Source organism: Hylobates moloch, unplaced genomic scaffold, assembly GCF_009828535.3.
Source record: "Hylobates moloch isolate HMO894 unplaced genomic scaffold, HMol_V3 SCAFFOLD_2, whole genome shotgun sequence".
Lineage (NCBI taxonomy): Eukaryota > Metazoa > Chordata > Mammalia > Primates > Hylobatidae > Hylobates > Hylobates moloch.
In genome coordinates, this window is record NW_026652277.1 from 24,751,888 (window position 1) to 24,774,432 (window position 22,545).

The 22,545-nt window shown below is 42.7% G+C and overlaps 1 protein-coding gene across 1 annotated transcript in view; it reads right to left on the reverse strand.

The window, feature by feature from the left end:
- The window catches only part of HADH (hydroxyacyl-CoA dehydrogenase), a 48,072-nt gene that overhangs the window by 11,505 nt on the left and 14,022 nt on the right, over nt 1–22,545 (reverse strand). Inside the window, exons 2-5 of the mRNA XM_032171605.2 lie at nt 13,837–13,965; nt 9,134–9,291; nt 4,066–4,192; nt 169–258 (exon numbers count right to left, since the gene is read on the reverse strand). Of these exons, the coding sequence (XP_032027496.1) occupies nt 169–258; nt 4,066–4,192; nt 9,134–9,291; nt 13,837–13,965 (504 nt within the window). The remainder of the gene's footprint in view (nt 1–168; nt 259–4,065; nt 4,193–9,133; nt 9,292–13,836; nt 13,966–22,545) is intronic.

Below are 22,545 nucleotides of genomic sequence, written 5' to 3' on the forward strand. Positions count from 1 at the left end.
CTGCAAACTAGAACAGGAGGCACGGATTGCTCTTTACAGCACGTGGACAAGCTTGCAGTATACAATGCTCCTTCTTTCACATCATTCTATGAGAAGAATTCTACCAGGAACAAGTCAGTGTCCAAAAAGAAAAGAACTACCTCCTTCCCAAGCTACCCATACTCTTACCTTGCAAGAAACAGGATGCTTTCCTAGGGCTTTGCTAAAGTCTATCAAAGATTCAAATGTCTTCTGGCTGGTCATTGGTGTTTTAATGACCTGGAAACGCAAAGCAGAGAATTATGACCAGAGTGTCAGCAAGCAACTTCAGTAGAATGGTTCAAGAAATGATTGATCAAAAGGCTCTACATAGGCAACAAAAATAGTTTTGAGTTTCACCATAGAGGTAGGAATCTCAAGCCAGAAACAATGTATTTCCCAAAATGACTATTTTAAGACAACAGAGGCCGAATGTGGTGGCTCATGCCTGTAATCCCAGCACTTTGGGAGGCTGAAGCGGGCAGATCATGAAGTCAAGGGATCGAGACCATCCTGGCCAACATGGTGAAACCCCGTCTCTACTAAAAATACAAAAATTAGTTGGGCGTCGTGGCACGCGCCTGTAGTCCCAGCTACTTGGGAGGCTGAGGCAGGAGAATCGCTTGAACCTGGGAGGTGGAGGTTGCAGTGAGCCGAGATCATGCCACTGCACTCCAGCCTCGGTGACAGAGCAAGACACCGTCTCAAAAAAAAAAAAAAAAAAAAAAAAAAGACAACAGTGTATTGTAGAATGTACAAAATCAAGGCTTAAAATGCAAGTGTATGTGTGTACATGTGTGTATAGGACAGTTTTACAGGCTTTGTTGTTGAGACAAGCCTGGGTTCAGTTGCACCACTTACTGGCTGTGTGACCCTGAGTATGTTTCTTGAAACTGAAATGACACTGAAATCACTCTGTTCATCTCAGGAAGTTGAGGCAAGAATGAAATTAGATTGGGAGTAAAGCACAAAGCCTAAGCACAAATGCTCAATAAATGCCGACTTCTATTATTTAATTATTAGAAGTCTGGAAGTATATGATGGTTACCCTTAAAGTCCTCTACATGGGACCTGACCTTCTATTATAGATGAGGAGGAGCCCCAGGAAAGTGGAGTAATTTGCCCAGTGACAGTTCTCCTGGATTCCTGAGTATTCCTCCCATGACTCCACCCTCAGCCACACAGATGCTCTAGAGGCCAGTGGCCCCTTGGCTTCAGAACAGACTCATCCTGCTGGGGAAGGCTTTCATTTACAGCAAGCGGGGCCTGCCACCTGCTCCAGCAGCCCTCCTGACCTCTGTGAGGTACAGGCAAGGGCACAAGGGCTGCCTTACTGGCATCGGTAGGGGACGGCACCAAGCACAATGCCCGGCACAGTCAGCCCTCAGTAAGCATTTAGAGAACTCATGTGCAATGGTAAATGGGAAGAACCAGATGAAGTATATATATATATATTTTTAAACAGGAGAGATGCATGTTTATTCACTCATTCATTCATTCAACTACATACACACACACCCACACACACACACACATATATACACACACACATTTATACACACACACACATATATATATGTAAAATGTAAAGGCCAGTAAAGAACTTCAATCAGAGTCAAAGGGTTTACTTCAGACCCTTCATGGGATCTTAGGCAACTGCCTCACCTCTCTTCTCTAAAATGGGGCTCATGGGCATGTCTTCCCTGTGCAAGAGGGCCGTCTGACCTGGTGAACTAATGAGCTAGTGTCTGTGCAGGGATGAAAGGTGCTATATAAACAAAGAAGAGTTCTCACTCCTGTTTTCTTGTGATCACAGCCTGGGCTATGGTGTCATGCCGTGACACCAAGAGAAGTGAACGGATGGAAACAGGAAAAGACACAGTGAAGATGGAGAAGTGGAGCAGGACAAGAAAGACCAGAAGCCACCCTGCGGGTACCACAAATCAAACAGAATCCCAGAGCTGTTTGAAAGGAGGTCTAAAAAGTCTCCACTAAAACCACAGACTGAGCTGGGACAAACGCTGCTGACTATGGAGTTTTCAAAATAAGTTTTTGGTTTAAAGGAGTTAATAACAGTGAAGGTTTGTTTCTTTTTAAATAGGAGAGATGGATGTTTATTCACTCATTCATTCATTCAACGAACAGTAATTTGTATAGATATGCTGCTCATAGTTCCAACAGAGTCTGAAAAAAAAGTACATACATACATTCAAATGAGCCCGGTCCTAAGTAAAGGAGCCACTCAGCTTATACAAGTCGTTTTGGTGTACACCACCAGCAACAAAAGGAAGAGCTAAAGTTAAACAATAAAAACTGAATCGAGAAGAACACTTTTACAAAATACTTTCTAAAAAATAGTAGCATTTGCTAAACATCGGCTGTTAACAACCAACACACCACATTTCCAAAGACAAAAGCATACATTACCAGATAAATGCAGTTGAAAACATTATTAAATCTACAGAATGTGCCTATCTCCAAAACACTTATATATACAATATGATAACTAAAGAAATCAACTAGTCCCTAAGTACTGAAATGTTGGAAATGTATGCCACTTCTTTGCTCTTATCTGCATGAGGATAAATGCTGTTTCTTCTGTTCCCCAAACCCCTCCCCTTCATTCTTCAACTTCTTCAAAAAATCAGCCTTAGGGGATAGGAGAAAATAGGAGGAAGCTGAGAAGCAATGTTAGCAAGACAGAAAAAGTCCCATTGCAAGATGGTCAAAGTTGTCACTTGAGAGAAAACTCTAAAAAAATGGTCATTATTATGACTTATTAAAAATGCTTATGCTGAGTAGTGGTGAGGAAATGAGGAGGATAAAGGAAGGAAAAGGGAGTTGGAAAAGGCAATAATGAAGAAAACAGACGATACACACTCCCAGAGAGGCCACAGCCAGTGTCTGGAGGTTTGCCTGGCCCCACATCACCCACATGGCAGCATCAGCGTCCCCCACACTTCGCACGGCAATAACTCCTCAACCTCAGAACAAATGCTACTTTAATAGCGGCTGCTCCTCAGACCCTGTAATTAGGACCCTGTAAAAGGCAAGGTGTCCCATTTCAGGTGCAAAATGCCTACTGTGACTCCAACTCCAACATATTGGGAGTCTCCAAGCATTCCAAACAGGATGCTGGGGAAGCGTCCCTGCCTCCCCACTCCACCTTCCAGGTTTGTGGTCAGGAGGCTCACGGCTATCAGAAGCTGGTTTTATTTTTTTACTTTTAGGGTTTTTTTATTCGATATAGGATCTTGCTCTGTCATCCAGGCTAGAGTGCAGTGGTGCAATCACAGCTCACTGCAGCCTCAACCTCCCGGGCTCAATCAATCCTCCCACTTCAGCCTTCCAAGTACTGGGGACTACATGTGTGCACCAAAACCCCTGGCTGATTTTTCATTTTTTGTAGAGATGGGGTCTTGCCATGTTGCCCAGGCTGTTCTTGAACCCCTGGGTCTCAAGCAATCCACTAACTTCCACCTCCAGAAGCTCTGGGATTAGAGGCATGAGCTGCCACACCCAATGGGAGCTGATTTTAATAGCTCTGATCACAATGCACAGGAGATGTACCTCATCCGGGGACAATGCTAAGGCACCATTACATGGGGTCAGAATTAACCCCAGGAACTGTAGACAAGCTAGTATAGTGGATCTAACGAGAACTGCATTTACAGCATGGGCAAGCTGACCTGGATGAGATAATATGAACACATGTAGCTGCCCTCTTCTGTGGTCCCATCAAGCCCATGGTTTCTAGTGCTGCCTTCCCATTCTGATGCCTCTCAGCACTGCCCATCAGCTCTGGCACAAATGAGTAAATGACATTCCACAAAGTTAACAGCCTTTCTGGATATCACTAAGCAAGACACAGGGCTGTGAAGAAACAAAGCATAGGAGCCCTCCTAGATATGAGGCTCAGGGACAACCTTCTACCCTCAGGTTAAAACTCATCCTAGGCAACTGGTGGCAGGGCTGGTGTACCACAGAAAAGCAGGACTGAGAGAGCTGGCAGAGCGCGCAGACACACACAAGCTGACACTCACTGACCTCCACAAGTTTCATGACGGGCACTGGGTTGAAGAAATGGAGGCCAGCAAATCGGTCTTGTCTGGTGGTGGCATTGGCTATGCTTGTAATCTGCAAGGAGGAAGTGTTGCTGGCAAAGATTGTATGTCTGTGAAGAGAAAATATAGTGGAGTATCAGAGTGAATCTCATCTTTCAAAACAGCATGACTCTTGGGTGCAATGCACAAGGTGACTGCTTACTGCCACATCTGTTGTCCTGACCCATTGGGGGAATCAGGGAGAAGACACATCTTCATATAAGAGGCTGAAATCAAGTGACTTCAGCTTTTTAAAAATTTTTAAATTTGAAAGTAAATAAAATTGGAATTTCCTGTTCCAAAGGGGTATTTAACCGAAAATCCTTCCTTGATTTTCCAGAACAAAATTTTCCCTACCTACTTGTATTAGTTAACTTCCAAGGTATGTGAGATAACAAGAGGTGGCTAATTGATCAAGCTACTTAACCAATCCCAGTCACAAGTGAAACTCAGTGATCAAAGAATAATGAAAGAAAGACACCTAAAAGCAACAAAATTCTAAATGAACACATACACCCGCAATCAGAAACATCTGATAATAAACATGAATTAAGATATTTTCCCTGAAGTGAAAAGCTTTATTTTTCAATTGGATGCGAATTAAAATGAAAACAAGAAAACCAACATGGTTCAAAAAAATTTTAAGGTTACACAGGAAGATCTGGGGAAAAGAGGATATAGGCATATGCATACATAAGACATTAACTTATTAATTAAAAAAAATCCATACTGACTTAAACCAAATTTAGTTTTTTAAGGCCACAGTAAAGAGCCAAAGGCATGAGAGGAAAAGCTTTAAACAGGTCGACTTCCAGGCTTTCCTGCAGCGCCACCTTGCGGATAAAAACATACAAACTGGCCTGGTGCTGATTCCAACCAAGATGGCCTGTTGACAGGGCAGGAAAGGCAAGGATCCCTTACTGACCAGACTTGGGGGTTCCTGCTTACCTAAAAGGCAATACTATAATCTGCTCAAATCAGGGGTGGGTGGGAGGAGAGGAGGAAGAGAAGGGAGAAGAAACCAGTTATTTGGAAAGGAGGGAAAAGGGGTAAAAGGCAAGGCCAGTGTGGGTAGGTAGCGGAGAGCCTTCTCTTTCCAGGTATGAGCACATCCGCCTTCTCCAACAGCTTCCAAGGTAGTCCATTTAAAGGCCAGGCTTTCCTTTTTTAAAAAAAAATGACATTTTTTAAGGTCTTAACATTTCAGTTTTCAAAGTTTCTTGCTTGTGGTCATTGGGGAAAATAATATAAACTATTCCCCATTACAGAAGGTAATGAAAAAAAGATCCTCTTCCAATAACAATGTGTGTGGCCAACACAAGCACTGTTCAGCCACACAACCTGCACCACAAGCACCTGGAACCACAACAGCAGAGCAGGGACAGCCTGGGCCCAAGGTTGTGCCAGCTGTGGCTCCACACTCCTCTTAAGAAAAGAAAGTGTTATTTTAAAGATTAGTATTACAATCGTAATACCCCTTTTCATAGAACGTTTGAAGGGCCATTCACCTGCAAAAAGGGGAAACTCGGGCACATTTGGTAAAACAAAGTGACATCAGAGCCCAGTTCCAGGTATCGCCAGTCCAGGGCACTCTGGCACATTTTATCAGAAGGAGGAAATGATCTCTCCCCAGCAGACCTCTGCTTCTGCCTCTCCCAACTGGGTCAGGCTGACACTGTTCCTAAAAGTCTCACACTGTCTTCTCTCAAGACAGTGTGTTTACATATTAAACACAAAGGACAGTCTTTTTGTCCACAAACAAAATGTACTCTGGACTGGGAACGGTGGCTCACACTTGTAATACCAGCACTTCAGGAGGCCAAGGCAGGTGGATCACTTGAAGTCAGGAGTTCGAGATGAGCGTGGCTAACATGTCCCATCTCTACTAAAAATACAAAAATTAGCTGGGCATGGTAGCGCACACCTGTAATCCCAGCTACTAGGGAGGCTGAGGCAGGAGAACTGCTTGAACCTGGGGGGCAGAGGTTTCAGCGAGCTTAAGATCACGCCACTGCACTCCAGCCTGGGCGACAGAGCAAGACTCCGTCTCAAAAAAAAAAAAAAAAAGTACTCTTATATGTTCCTGGAAACACTTGTCTTGAACCATCTTTTGTTTTTCTCATTCTGACACTCAGGTACCAAAAAAACTACTTTTCTCTTAAATGTTCTAAAAGAAAATCGACAACACAAGCACAGTGATTACTAGCAATGCCCCCAGACCCTAGTATCAAGACAAGAGGGGTGGTGGGGACGGCAAAGGATTCAAGAGTCCGTACTTTGTCTAAAGGGGAAAGTCAGGACTTTGATCTGGCTGCCTGTGGGCCTGGTCATACTTTTCATTTGTGTGTCTTAGGCTGCTGCTAGAGAAGTCATGTTCCTCTCCAGGATGCAACTGTTTCATCAGGGTTTCCAACCCGAAATGTATCACTTGACTATATTTTCTTCTCCCATTATAGGATCAAACTGTAAAATTTGTCAGTAAAGTACCTCTCAATACGGCTGCTTAAAAAATGTAGCAAGCATTCAATAATGGTGGTGATCTAAAACAAAAACAAACAGTGCCAAGAAAGGTGGAGAAGGTCAGCAGCCAAGTCACATCTTTGGTATGACTATGGGTCATGTCTTCTTTTCACACCTCACATCTGTTTTGCACCAATTCAGGTGAAAGAGCCTAGTGTAGTGCCTGATACATAGCAGGCACTCAGGAAATCTGAGCTAAATTAAATGAGTTTCCTAAACAACTATGTACAATAGGTACCAGTGCTGCTGCTATGTTACACATGGGGGAAGCTAGTCTTAGAGAGTTAGAGCCAGAAAGGTCTAGGAAATTATTTACCCCAAACCCCTCAACTCGCATTACAGATGATGAAACTGAGGACCTTTCCAAGGCTGGAGGTGGTGGGGGGTCAGCACCAGGTCCAGGCCTCCTTTCTCCAATAATCCTTCTTCTGTACCAGACATGGACAACGGAGGGCAGTCAGGCCTCTCACTATCACCAAGAGTGACCAATCTTTTCAATAAAGATCAAACTGCTTGACAAAACTCCCTTTTTTGCAGTGGGTATTTATTATCCCAGAGGGCTCCCTGCTGGCCTGGGAGCCAGTCCCGGTACCACAAGTGTCTTCTGTTTTTGTCAGATGTCTCTGCAGCCTCTAGATGCCCGTGTGAAATGCACGAGGACACTGATTGGCAGTGATGGACAGATGACAGAAAGGCAAGTCTCTTCTCTTTGTCAGGGGCAGGGCCTCTCTGGCCACAAGGCCACCCATCTCTGAAGGTTAACATTCCGACAAGCTGGTATGCAAGTGTCTCTCTTTAGCTACTGCCCACTGGAAGTGCCCTGAGAATTGCTTTTGTCATATAATCTTATTCTGCCATTCAATTCCAACCAAGAAGCATGAAAATATAGTCAAACAAGTCACTAGAAGAGCACTGATCAGTGGGTCAGGTGTCACACACTCGAAGCCTCTGGATCCCGAGGTACATTCTGCCAGGAAGAATTCCACCAGGAAGCCAGCCAGCTAAGAAGTCAATGCTCCTTTAACACTCCCAAGAGTACTTCGATTAAACCCAGATGAAGCTCAAAACAGGAAAGTCCTCTCTGCCTATAGGCATTCCCTTCAATTACACCATTCTGTTTGCTCCATCCAAAAAAGGAGGAAACACAGAACTGCTCTGAGGGTCCTTGGCAGACAGTTAAGGAAACGTAGGGTACTCCTATGCCCGAGAATGGAGCACAGGAGTACCCTACATGTCCTTAACTGTCTGCTGTCAGATGTCTCTGCAGCCTCTAGATGTCAGTGTGACATGAACCAAGGAACGTCAGAGCAGCTTCTGGCATAGGAGTATCCATGACTTCAAGAAACATATAGGCCTGTCCCTGGATGGACCCCTCCATGTTACCATGGGTAATTCTACACTCATTTGGGACAAGGATCAGATCACAGCAGCCCAAGCTTCTTCGGAAGCAAACTGGGAGGATGGAGAACAACAGAAACCATATTGGCTTTTCTTGAAATAGCTGTGGGGTAGGAGAGAGGGAGGTGGATGAACTTGGTCAGAGGATCCCTTCCTGGGAGAAGGCAATAAACAAGGAGGAAAGTTCAAGGCCCAGGGAGGGACCCCTCAGAACCTGTCAAGAATGTCCAGGGGTTATGAACAGATATTTTTCAAAAAAAGACATACTAGTGGTCAATAAACATATGAGAAAATGCTCAGCATCACTAATCAACAGAGAAATGGAAATTAAAACCACAATGAGTTTAGCACCTGATACCAGTCAGAATGGCTTTTATCAAAAAGTCAAAAACAACAGATGTTGGTGAGAATCTGGAGAAATGGGAACCCTTGCATGCTGCTGGTGGCAACGTAAATTAGTACAACCTTTAAGGAAAACAGTACGGAGATTTCTCAAAAAACTAAAAATAGAACTACCATGCAATCCAGCAGCCCCACTATTGGGTATATATTCAAAGGAAAAAAACTCATTCTATCAAAAAAATACCTGCACTCATATGTTTATTGCAGCACTATTCACAATAGCCAAGACATGAAATCAACCTAAGTGTCCATCAATGGCTGATTAAAGAAAATGTGGCATATATACACCATGGAATACTACTCACCTATAAAAAAGAATTAAATCATGTCTTTTGAAGCAACATGAACAGGAGTGAAGGCCATTAAGTGAAACAACTCAGTCAAATACCATATGTTCTCACATATAAGTGATAGCTAAATAACAGGTACCCATGGATGTACAGAGGGAAATAACAGACACTGGAGACTCCAAAATGTGGGAGGGTGGTGAGGGTTGAAAAATTACCTATTGGGTACAGTGTTCACTATGTGGGTGATGGGTATACTAAAAGACCAGACTTCACCACTACACAATATAGGCATGGAACAAAACTGCACTTGTACCCACAAATCCATAAAAACAAAAAAATAAAAATGAAAAACAAAAATAAGTTTAAAAAAAAAAAAAAAGAAGATTGCCAGAGGTTACATACTCAGCAGCAAACTTGTCCAGCCTTTTGAAGAGCTCGTTTTTCATCTTCAGATTCTCCACAATGGCTTCCACCACCAAGTCTGTGCTGTGGACAACGGAGGCTGCATCCGTGCTGGTCGCTATGCTGCTCAGGGTCTTCTCCACAAATTCATCGCCAGCCTAATGCAGTGGCAGGAAGAAGAGAACATTTACCGGGCTCACTGGAAATTATCTTTCAAGTTCTTAGCTCTGCTCCAGTTAGTAAACTGGGTGTTCAGAGCACCTGTATTGGCCTACCCTATCTGTTCTCAAAGTGTCCACGAAGCCTGTAATTTATCCTTCCATAGCTCCGCGCCACCCATTAGCCTTGAGGTGGTGCTGACTATTCCTCTCTAATAAAAGCAGAGACTAGCTCCTATTAGAGCAAGGGCAAGAGCCAGAGTAAGAAAGCCGACTTAGCATTTATCAAATAATTATTGCCTGTCATATGCCTGAAACTCTTGTTTCTGAAACAAGCTAGATATAGCCTCTGCTGCCAAAGAGCCTGTAGTTTTCATTGTTTCCTCATTTTCCTCCTGTGACTCCAGGTTTCCACAGACCTCAATAAGGACAGAATCGGAGATGGTGCCTCTATAAGCCGCCATTTTTATTTCATGGTGTAATTTGTCCACAGGGCATCAAAATAGTCATAATCAGCAAAGGCATCCAAAATCCTCATGGAGTAAGCAGCTAGATCTCAGCTGTTATACAGAAATATTCTACTAGCCACATTAAAAAAAGGGAAAAGACGTTCACAGGTGAAATTAATATTATTTAACCCAATATATCTAAGATGCCATCACTTCAACAGGTAATCAATATTTAAAATTATTGAGATGTTTTATATATTTTTCCCCTATTATAGCTTTAAAATCTAGTGTCTATTTTACACTCAGAGCACATCTCTATCTAGACTAGCCACATTTCAAGCACTCAGTAGCCACTTGTGAGTAGCTATTATATTGGTGGTCAGTATAGAGCTAGATAAGCATAGTATGTCAACTAGGCAAAGTGAAACTGACACCTCCCTCCTCAGTGGTGTCCCTGGCAGAGGAGAGAAACCTCAGGAGTATAGACTCCTGAGGAGTAGCTAGCCAGAGCTAAGCAACTTGAGCGTAGGGGCCATCCTTTTATCTTTAGGGTGTGGCTCAGAAACTCAGCCCAAGGAGACAATTAGCTGAAAGTTTGTAAACAAGGGGAAAACGCACGCTATCTGGGTCAAACTCATTCTGTCCTAGACTCCAACCCTCAGCCCAGGGCTCTTATAATCTCATCTGTCTGGACCCTCCTCATAACATCCCCTGCATGAGGTCCCACTACAATTAAGAATATAAGGGACAGGTGGGCCGGGCGCAGTGGCTCACGCCTGTAATCCCAGCACTTTGGGAGGCTGAGGCGGGTGGATCACGAGGTTAGGAGATCGAGACCATCCAGGATAACATGGTGAAACGCTGTCTCCACTAAAAATACAAAAAATTAGCTGGGCGTGGTAGCGGGTGCCTGTAGTCCCAGCTACTCAAAAGGCTGAGGCAGGAGAATGGCGTGAACCCGGGAGGCGGAGCTTGCAGTGAGCCGACATTGCGCAGCTGCACTCCAGCCTGGGCTACAGAGCGAGACTCCGTCTCAACAAAAAAGAATATAAGGGACAGGTGAAGAATATCTTAATGTAAAAAGTAAAGTAGAAGTTCCTCTTCAAAGAGACTCTCCTCCCCATCTAATTAAGAATAAGTAGTAACTTTTCTTAGAAGCAAAATTTATTCTAAGACCCGTGTTAACATTCTTAAATACCTGCTAGCTGTAATAAAGAAATCAATGTACTTTATGTTCTTAGCTCCACAATTTAGCCTAAAGATTTGCCCTGGCATGCTTATACTGGTCCAAGGGGGCATTAGGTCATAGCCTGTTCCTCTTCCTTATTTAGAGGTGTTTTCACCTTTCTCAGCATTCCACAAGTTACTTCCTCCTTCCTTTGTTCTCATCTGCCTGTGCCTCTTTTAAAAAGTTCTAAGTTGCTAGCCAATCAAAACAAATACATTTGAATGTGAAGTCCCGTTCCAGCCAATAGAAACCGGACACAGCAGTAAGGTGGATGTGTCAGGTTATAAATGACCCTTTGTTCGGTGTACTCTTGTGGCAAAACTGCTGGCGAGTGTACCCTTTCTGCAGAAAGTAAAAATGGTCTTGCTGAGGAAATTAAATTTATGTTCAAGTGCTATTTCTTTATAGCACCAAAGAACAAGCATTTCTAACATTAATCTGCCTGTGATATTTATTATTTGACTTTCATCCTAGAGAAGGTAAAATTATCTCCACCGTCATCTCTCTGGCTTTTAAAGGCCACTAGACATTGGGGAAAAAATGCATATCAAAACCACAATGATAGCAGGACTCGGTGGCTTATGCTTGTAATCCTAGCACTTTGAGAGGCCAAGGTGGGAGGATCACTTGAGGCCAGGAGTTTGAGAGCAGCCTGGGCAACACAGTACAACTCCATCTCTAAAAAAAAAAATTTTTTTAATTAGCTGGGTGTGGTGGCTCACATCTATAGTCCTAGCTACTCAGGAGGCTGAGGTGAGGGAATGGCTTGAGCCTAGGAGTTCAAGGCTATAGTGAACTATGATCATGCCACTGCTCTCCAGCCTGGGCAGCAGAGCAAGACCTCATTTCCAAAACAGAAAAACAAAAAACAAAAACACCACAATGAGATACTACTTCACACCTAAGATGGCTACAATAAGAAACAAAACAAAACAAAAATGGAAGATAGCAAGTGTTGGCCAGGATGTGGGGAAATTGGAACCTTCGTACATTGCTGGTGGGAATGTAAAATAGTGCAGTCACTACAGAAAACAATTTGGTGGTTCCTCAGAAAGCTAAATATAGGATTACCATACAACCCAGCAATTCTACTTGTAGGTATATAACCCAAAGAATTGAAAAGAGAGACTCCAAACCAATAGTATACCAATGTTCACTGCAGCATTATTCAAAATAGCCAAAAGGTGAAAACAACCCAATTCCATTAACAGATGAACGAGTGATATGGTTTGGCTCTGTGTCCCCACCCAGATCTCACCCTGAATTATAATAATCCCCACATGTTGTGGGAGGGGCCCAGTGGGGGGTAATTTATAAAGGATGGTTCCCCTGCACATGCTCTCTCTCTTGCCTGCTGCCATGTAAGACATGACTTGGTTCTTCCTTTGCCTTCCACCATGATTGTGAGGCCTTCCCAGCCATGTGGAACTATGAGTCAATTAAACCTCTTTCCTTTACAAATTACCCAGTCTCAGGCATGTCTTTATTAGCAATGGCATGAGAACAGACTAATACAATGGGTTAAAAAAAAAAAGTGGTATAAATCCAATGGAATATTAAATTGGAATATGATAATAATCCAGTGGAATATTAAGCCATAAAAAGGAATGAAGTTGGCCGGGCGTGGTGGCTCACGCCTGTAATCTCAGTACTTTGGGAGGCCTAGGTGGGTGGATAACAAGGTCAAGAGATTGAAACCATCCTGGCCAACATGGTGAAACCCCGTCTCTACTAAAACTACAAAAATTAGCTGGGCGTGGTGGCATGCGCCTGTAATCCCAGCTACTTGGGAGGCTGAAGGAGAATTGCTTGAACCCAGGAGGTGGAGGTTGCGGTGAGCTGAGATTGTGCCACTGCACTCCAGCCTGGAGACAGAGCGAGACTCTGTCTCAAAAAAAAAAAAAAAAAGGAATGAAGTTGTGACAAATGTTACAACATAGATGAACCCTGAAAACTTTATGCTAAGTGAAATAAGCCAGACACAGGACAAATATTGTATGATTCCACTTACAGGAAGTATAAATGTGTCAGTGTAATTAATGCTACTGAATTGTATAGTTTAAAATGGCAAATTTTATGTTATATATATTCTACCATAATAAAAAAATTTTTAAAAGCATCTAGATATACCACCTTGGATACCTGAAGTGAGAAACAACAAATGCCTTGTGTGTACTTTTCTATGGCTGCATACAGCGAGAAATTCTATCCAAGCCCCAAGGAAATCAATCTTAAGCAACTTTAACAAGATGACAAAAGGTAAATTAAAATTTGTTTGGGTAATTTGTGCTGTATTTCTAATTAAATGCAAACTCCTAAGTGAAAGTGCGCTGAAAAAGCAGCATGGCCCTTAGTCACCAACTCCTTCTCATCCCACCATGCTGTTTTTTTCCCAGCCTCCACAGAGTTCCTCAGATTCTTCTATCTCTTCTGCTCCTGGCAAGTAGAATGATTCACTCTTAGTTTCAATAAATACCATATTTATTATATCATTCTCTTCTTAACTTGTAGTATAAAAATTATCTTCCTGTTTCTTCTTCTTCCATCCTTTTAGCAAAACAAGTGTTCTTCAATTCCAAATTATCATGTTCTTCTAGAATGAGTTCACCACCTGTACAAGCTTTCTTCTCAACCTCAAATCCCACCCAACAAAATGGTTATTTACTTCTCCTGTTTTGCAATCAGTACCCCCTGAATGTTTAGTAATTATGTTATTATATTGGTTTAAAGTTATGGAAAAATGAGTTTTACACCAACAAACTGAAAAAAAAAAAAAAAAAAAAAAAGCAAGCCAGAAATCCCCCATTGCCCTGCAAATGTAAAGCAGTCAGAGGACTTGTCTTGAAGACATCAATAATAAGAAATTACCTTAGGGTTTTCTGCAAACTTCTTCTTTGCCACTTTCCTAAGGCTTTCCTCAATTCCCTTTTTGGATTTTGCCAGGATGTCCTCTGTCTGGTCTACCAACACTACTGTGTGACCAGTTGCTGCAGCAACCTAGAGCAACAAAAGAACAATTTCTTTTTAAAAGAAAGAAAACATAACACGCACATGCACACACCCCACCCCAAAAAAACAGTGGCATTTCATATTCCACATGAATTCTACTACCATTCCATTCAAAATACTGAGTGAACATCTGATAAGTCAACATTAAGTAAACACACACTTCTTGCCAGGCACTGTTCTAAACCCTTTATATTGAATACAACAAATTCTTGAAACAACTGTAGAAGGTTAAGAAGTGTCCCTATGGTCACTCAATGGGTAGACAGCAGAGAGCCGGAATCTGAATCAAAGCCCTGAAGGCCACGCTCTAAATACTTCTCTGTACTGATTTTAACACTGCACTGTTCCATTCAGGGGCCACTAGCTACATGTGGCTATTTAAATTAATTGGAATTAAGTAAAATTAAATATTCAGTTCCTCAGTGGCACTAGCCATATTTTAAAGTGCTCAGCAGCCTGTTCCCAGAGCACCCACTCCCCAGCCACCATCCTTTTCTCCTTGGAGCTGGAGCCCCTTGTGCAGCTTGGCCTCTTGGCCCTTCTCTTCTGCAGCCCTTAAATCAGTAATAGGTAAGACTTTAAACTCTAATAATGGTGGCAAAAAGACTCCTGTCTCCAAGGGCTATTTGGTGAAAGACTCCCATGAAAATGAAGTCTTTGGGATCAGCTAATTTAGAATGGGCAATTCCCTGCCTTCACCATGCCACCCTGGCTGAGGGAGGAATCCTAGGGTAAGGGGAATGTTTAGTGAAGCTGCCCAAGCTCACACACAGCCAGCTTAGCTTAGTCACAGTGAGTGACAAATCAATCCCTATTTCATCACTGTCTGGCAATAGCTTCAGCAAGGATCATGGAATAGGTATTGTGGCTAAAAGCAGATCATTGGGTCACCTTGATTACCTTACAGGCATGTGTAAGTGAATTAGTTCAGGCCAGAAGCAAGAGGACAGGCATGACCTAATATAATCATAAATGATGCAAGAGGACAGCAGAACTGAGATATCCCTCAGGATCTGAGAAGCCCCCTGAAAACCATTGCTTTGGAATCTCGATGACACCAACAGTGTGCAGGAGAGGGGCAAGTTATCTAGAATGAACTTGCACAGAGAAGAACAAGGAGATGACAGAAATAGTCCCAAACCATGGTCGTGATATAAGATTTCTGAAGCCAGGCAACCAAAACTCAAAAGCAGAAAACCAACGAGTAAAAGAAACAGAAACAAAAGAGCAAAACCTAAAGGCAAAGACGTTCAAATCCCAAGGCAAGATTTCCGAAGAACAGTTTTCAAAATGGTAAGACAGGTTTTAAATGCAAGGTTATTTCAACTGCACTCATGGCTCCCTGAGAAAGCAGCACACGGTGGGCTGATGTCTGAGCCTGTGGACCTGCAGGCTGCATCTGCACCGTCTGGGAACCAAGGCATGAAAACACTCCCAGGACCAAAAAGTCTGACAACCAGGACTGGGCAACCGGGGCAACGGGGGATGAGTTATCTTGATACAAGGACAGAGGCAAGCAGGAAACCAGCCCATCAGCGGAACCATTCCACAGGCTGCGGGCAGGCAGCAAAGTAAAACAATGTCCCAAAAGCAAAACCCTCATCATCCCAAACCAAGGTTTTCCCCTAAGTGGCAACGGACCAAGGCCCATCTAGCCAATGATTCAAATCATCTGATGCAAATTTGAACCTCCAATTCAATAAATTCAATGTAAAAAAGCAAGAGCAATTTTTGTGCAAAAAAGACTTAACATGGCAGACCTGAGACTGCTATCCTTAGAAAAAGGCCTGTTAGCAAGGTTGGCCCTTGGCTGGCATCTGGAACTTAGATCTTTCAGGAGGGTTCTCAGCATTCCCTGATAAGTATGCCTTGCTGTGCCTAAACTGTGTGTGCAAACAATGCAGTTTATGCTACATACTTGCTTTCCTTCTGAGGGTATGGAATTTTCTAACTTGCCAGGTAGAGGGTGTTACATGACCAATCCCAACAAAAAACCTGGACACTCTAATGAGCTCTCCTGTGTTAACAGAAAAACCAAACTCTGTAAAATATTTTAAAGAGATTTATTCTGAGCCAATGAGTGACGACGGCCCAGAGAACAGTCTCAAGAGGTCCTGAGAGACTGTGCCAGAGGTGGGCTGGTGGGCAGTCAGGTTGGTTTGGTTTTGTCCATTTTAGGGAGATAGGAATTGCAGGTAACATTAGAAATCAATGCATAAAAGGTAAACATTGGTTCAGGCTAAACAGGTGGGAAATCTCGGAGCTGGGGCTTACAAGTCATAGGTGGATTCAAAGATTTTCTGATTAGCAATTGGCTGAATGAATTAAGCTTTGTTTCAAGACTTGAAGTCAGTACAAAGGAATGCTTAAATTAAGAAAAGGGAGTCTGCTGTCACATGGTGCTATACAAGAGGTTGGAAAGTAAGCCACATTATAGTAGGTTAATTTTAAAAATATGTTTAACAAGAGTATGGTTTGCAGGCAATGACTTAATGCATGCCTGGCATGGCCTTAGGTTTGTTTCTACAAAGAGTCTGTTCTGTCAGTCTTTTGGTCTCTATTTTAACGTTAATACTGATCAGTTGTGCCTAAATTCCAAATGAGAGGGAGTTAGAATGAGGTGCCTCTGACCTCCCTTCCCATCATGGCTGGAAAGCTCAATTTTTCTCCCTACTTCAGTTTAAAGGCTGAAGCATTTTCTATAATTTCGGACTCTCCAAAATGCCTACACTTGCATACCTGGTCTAGTAAGAAGGCAATAATTGTATGCTGTAAATGGTTATTCCTGGCAGACTTTAAAAAAAAAATTCTTTTTACTTTAGCTTTTCTTTCCTCGATTATCTCACAAAGCTTCAGGAAAATACAAAGGAAATCTTACAGTGCAGACATTTCACAGACATACATAGAAAGGACACTCCTGCTTGAACCCAAAGTGCATATGGTTAGGTCTGAAAGGAGAAAATACAGGCAAACGAGAAATTTTAATTCTCCTTAAAATATTTTTCCATTTTATGGTAAATCTCTGTGATGCAGGTCACAATTTATTGTGTTGCAATAAACTACCACTATAGCATAACTTCAAGTGATTTCAAATTATAGTAGCATTTTCATTTTACCCACGTGCAGAGATCAACCCAATCTAAAAGTGCAAGGTTCCTTGCCATCATTTCTTACAGTCATACCCTAGAGACACAAGGTCAGTAACTTCTAAGGGCAACTTCAAGTCTTAATCATCTTTACAAACCCCAGTGCCCAACCCATGACCCACAGTGAGCAATCAATGCATGAACAACATATAACCTGATGCCTGGTACATATTAGATGCTTAATAAAATATCCACAGGAGTATAGGTCCAATGTTCTTCGATTAATCTATCCACACGGAGTTGGTGTTCATCTCCTACTGGTGCATTAGTCTAAATGGGCCATCACAGAGATGGACTCAAGATATTAGGTAGGCTATTCCTTTCTCTCATTTGGACCATTAAAAACTACAAAACTTTTATCCCCAGACTGGTTCGACAGGCTATGGTACTCTAAAGCATGGGTGAGCAGCCATAGGCCACCTTGAAGGCCACATTGTTTATTTCTGAATTATTAGTGCACTTGTCTTATTTCTTCTATGAGATCTCCAAGAGCTGAGAGAGCCAACAGAAGTCAATCTCTATCTACCCTCAGAAAGAACTTAAGCCTTGCCAGGCACGGTGGCTCAAGCCTGTAATCCCAGCACTTTGGGAGGCCAAGGCGGGCGGATCACAAGATCAGGAGATCAAGACTATCCTGGCTAACACGGTGAAACCCCGTCTCTACTAAAAAATACAAAAAATTAGCCGGGCATGGTGGCGGGCGCCTGTAGTCCCAGCTACTCGGGAGGCTGAGGCAGGAGAATGGCATGAACCCGGGAGGCGGAGCTTGCAGTGAGCCGAGATCATGCCACTGCACTCCAGCCTGGGCGACAGAGCGAGACTCTGTCTCAAAAACAAACAAACAAAAACTTAAGCCTTTAAAAAGAAAAAAGCCAAATGCAGCAAAAATAACAGGTGCCACATACTGAGCATCTACTATGTGCTGGGTTCATAATCTGCGTTTTCCAAGACTATTTCTGATTAATCCAACAACCCTAATCCATTTTATAGATGAGGAAAACTGAGGCTTAGAGAGGTTAAATAACGTGTTTAAGGTCCCAGGGCTAGTAAGTGAAACTAACACGTACCACCCTCAACAAGAATCCTTCAGCTTCAATCAAATTAAAGTCACAGTAATAGCAAAAATTACCTGATAAACAAGAGCACCTATCCAGACAAATGACAGTTTCGATGTCAGCATTACAGACTCAAAAGCAACACAGAACACCCTAACCCTTTTGTGGTTCTAGGACAAGGGTTCTCAAAGTATGGGTCATGGACCAGCAGCAACAATCACCTTGGGACTTGTTAGAAATACAAATTCTCAGACTCCACTCCAGACCCAGTGAATCAAACTCTGGGTAAGGGTAGTGATTCTGGTGCTCACCAAGGTTACAGAACCACTGCTCTAAGATCTGTGCTCCGATCCAGCACAGATTAGAAACAACTGGGAATATTTAAAAAGCCCAAACCCCAGGCCCCACCTACAGATATTCTAATTCCTCAAGCCTGGGGTGATGCCTAGTCATTGCTATTTTTAAAAACACCCCCAGATGCTGAGCACTGCCCTAAAATAACCTGTTGGCCCTGATCCCTATCCCTGTCTACACCAGCCACTCCTGGGTTGCCATCTATCTCCTCAAACCACTGAGAAGCTCTAAACCAACTGAGTTCCAAAGTCTTCCTGTTGCTCTCTGAAAGTTCCAGACGCTATGCTGAAGACACTATTGGGAAGACTCCTCCCCCACACATTCCCCAAGGAAAGGTCAAGCCCCACCAGGCCTCCTGCCTGGGACTCTTCACATCAGGGTCTTGCTCCATCAGTCCTACATAAAGCTTGCTTCTTAATTCCTTTCTTGAAGGTCAGGCCCTGCACTTGCTTCCTTGACTATGTTTATTCCAGCCCCTTTCTCTGTAATAGCGCTTTTCTAGCCTTGACCTCTGGCCACACTTGCATCCACCCCCTGTACAGATCCTTGATGGTCACCTGCCTGCTCCTAGCTGAATAACCACCACCTTTGAGCTTTGATCCTCCTTTCTTCTCCACAGGCTACAATGCTGGGAGAAAATCTTGAATCTCCTAGAGAAGAACTTCCTTGAAAGACTCCACAACCAACTGAAATCAGAGCCCATTGAGGTTTGCCAGCCCTAATAACAGCTCCCATAGAGAGTGCTTTCCAAATGCCAGACACCAGGCCTATCCTATCTCATTTAATTTTATTTAATCAGTTCTCCAAGGTCAAACGTCAATTTTAATGAAGCATCACTTTAGTTATGTAGTTTGTTCTTTCGAAACAAGATAATTATGATATTAAAATCTGGATTAAATGAGCATATGACTGTTTTTGATATTTGGAAGAGGAAAATTCATCACAGTTACCATTATGCCTATAACTAATTATTCTTCCAAAGAATGAATCCGGGCAACACACACATTTACAACATAAATACTGTACTGACCATTGTGAGGCCCCATTCTTTAGCATTCAAAGTCCTAACACCAACATTATCAAGTGCCTGTAATTGCTCCATTCTCCCACCACTTTTCTTTCTTCAACTTATGGCAAAATGTCCTTGGAGGAGACACTGTGGCTTCACTTGGCACAAATAATAATATGAACACAAATGCACATAAAGGCATGGATATCTCAGATCTTGTTAGTGATGAAACATTCAAATCATCCAGAATACACTTGTATTAATTCTAGGATCATCCAAAAAAAGGCAAATTTTAAGAGTTTTTAACTTAAGTTTTAGATCCCCAAAGACCCTAGTTTGAAAAACAATGGCTTGATTTAATCTTTTTGGTAACCATAAGATCAAATATTAAGAAAGAAGGTATCTTGATTAGGAGTTTCCAATACAGAAAATAAAGAAAGAAAAAAAAGGTGTATATGGTGTTACAGTATCAAATAAACATTTAAACTGAATACAGTGTTATCACTCGGTTTAACATTCCTTTTAGTACCACATAACATCCTGAATACTAGTTTAGGGACATCTTACCTCTTTAATAGCCTCCCAGCTGGGCTTCCAGCCTCCAAGCTCAGCTCTCCCAACCCTTAACATCTCTGCAGGGTCATGTTCCTTCCTCCAGCAGACACCCAGGTCTTGAAGTGTAACTCCTAAGGCTGTCCTACACATGTTCTTCAGCTGCTTCTTTTGACCCTAAAAATCTCTTTTCCATCTAACTTCTCTCTTCATTCCTTTCTTGAAAGAATCATCCCTCATTCCTGCTGAGGCCAACCTCTTTCCTATGACAGATATGGAAGTTCATGGTTATGGCTTCCAGTTACTCCTCCTGAATAAAATCTGGGGTCCTTCAAGTTTGGATTATTCATTCACAGCCTTTGGTTACATGTTGATTTGAGGCTGCAAACAGAACAAGAAGTGCTAAGTTTCTCTTGAAAGCCAGGCAGCTGCACTGGAGCATACCACAACTTGGACAGCAAAGAAGCCTTTGTACAGTTTGGGTAAAAAAATGCAGAGGTTGGAAAATGCTTCGTTTTGAATGATCAAAGGTTACAGACAAAAACACTTGGCTTCTCAGAGGTGTGTGCTTTTGATCCTCTGCCCAAGACTTGTGCTCCCCTAGGGATGGACCAAAACTATCACTTAGAGCACCACGCTGCGCATGCTACTGCATTCATTCCTTCACTGACTGCAGCCTATTGACTCAACACCTGCCTTCCAAGGTGAACAAAACAAAATCCCCTACTCTCAGAGAGCTTGCACTTCTTATAAATTATCCCCTCTGATCTTCATAAATGCCTTTGGGGAAGGCACATTATTCTCACTATCTACACGTGACAGTGAGCTCAAGCTGCCTGCTCACATGCCTTTCTTGACCCTGGAAGGCATGGTGAGGTCTGAGGGCAATAGCCTGAAACAGCACTGAGACAGGCAAGGGCCAGGCTCTAGAGCCTGTGTGCCAAGTTGGGGATGGAAAACATTCCTTAACCTCAGCAGGCTGTCTCCTCATCTATAAAACAGGGGCAACAGGGTTGTTGGGAGGGTTAAATGGGTTAACAAAAGTCAAAAACCTGCAGTGGTGCCTGGCACATCACAATAGCTTGGGGGTTTTTTTTCTTTGGTTTGTTTAATTCTGGGCTGCCCCCTTCTTTCTGCAAGGGTCTGAGGCGTATTGTTGGATCCAGGCACAGCCTTCTAAGGTAAAGTATTTTATTTTGCTTTTGATCTTATGATTCTTACATCTTCTGATTTCATGACTTGTTTTTCAGTTTTCAAGTTTTCCCTTTTGTGTCCTTCTATTTTTTTACAAACGGGCTGGGATCTTGCTCCATATAAAAAGGGAGGAAGAAAAGGACCTTCCTTAATCACCTGAGGCTGGCCTCTGCTTTACCACCAAAGTCTTTAAATTACTTGGTGGCATGGTGATATGTGGAGAAACAAGCCTATAATTGGAGTTCCTGAGTTTAAAACCTGGCTATGATTTGAATGTGCCCTCTTCAAAAGTCAGGTGCTGCCAATATGATAGTATTGAGAGGTGCGGCCTTTAAGAGATTAGGCCATGAGGGCTCCTCCCTCATGAATGGGATTAAAGGCTTTTATAAAAGGACTTGACGGAGAAAGTTCGTCTAGCTTTCTTCCACCTTCTGCCATGTGCAGACAGCCTTCTTCCCCCCCGGCAAGACACAACAAGTAGGTCTGCACCAGACACCAATGCTGGTACCTCAATCTTGGACTTCTCAGCCTCCAGAACTATGAGAAAATAAGTTTCTGTTCTTTATAAATTACCCAGTCTCAGGTATTCTGTTAATAGCAGCAAAAAAAAAAGACTAAGACACTGATTTAGCCACCCACTCACTGTGTGACTTTGGGTGAGCTATGAAGCCTCTATGTCTTGGTTTCCTGATCTGTCATAAAGGTTAGTAACAAAGGTACCCACCTCAGAGAACTGTTGTGAGGATTAAAGAAGTTAATGTGTTTAACGTGCTTAGACCAGTGCCAGACACGTGAAGGTGCACAAAGCTTGTTAGCTACTATTTTACTCACTACACTTGGTGCTTCTACTTTCTCCTGAGCCATTAAATTCCTAAACTCTAATAATATGGCTTATTTCAGTCTGTTAGTGCTGCTATAACAAAATACCAAAGACTGGGTAATGTATAAACAACAGAGATCAAGATTATCAGCATGTTCAGTGTCTGGTGAGGGCTGTTCTCTGCTTCCAAGATGGTGCCTTGTTGCTGCATGCTCTGGAGCAAAGGTCCCCAACCTTTTCTGGCACCAGGAAGACATGGGAGACAATTTCATGGAAGACAATTTTTCCACCATCTTGCAGGGAAGAGGGGATGGTTTGGGGATGATTCAAGTGCATTACATTTATTGTGCACTTTATTTCTATTATTATTACATTGTAATATATAATGAAATAATTGTACATCTCACCACAATGCAGAATTAGTGGGAACTCTGAGCT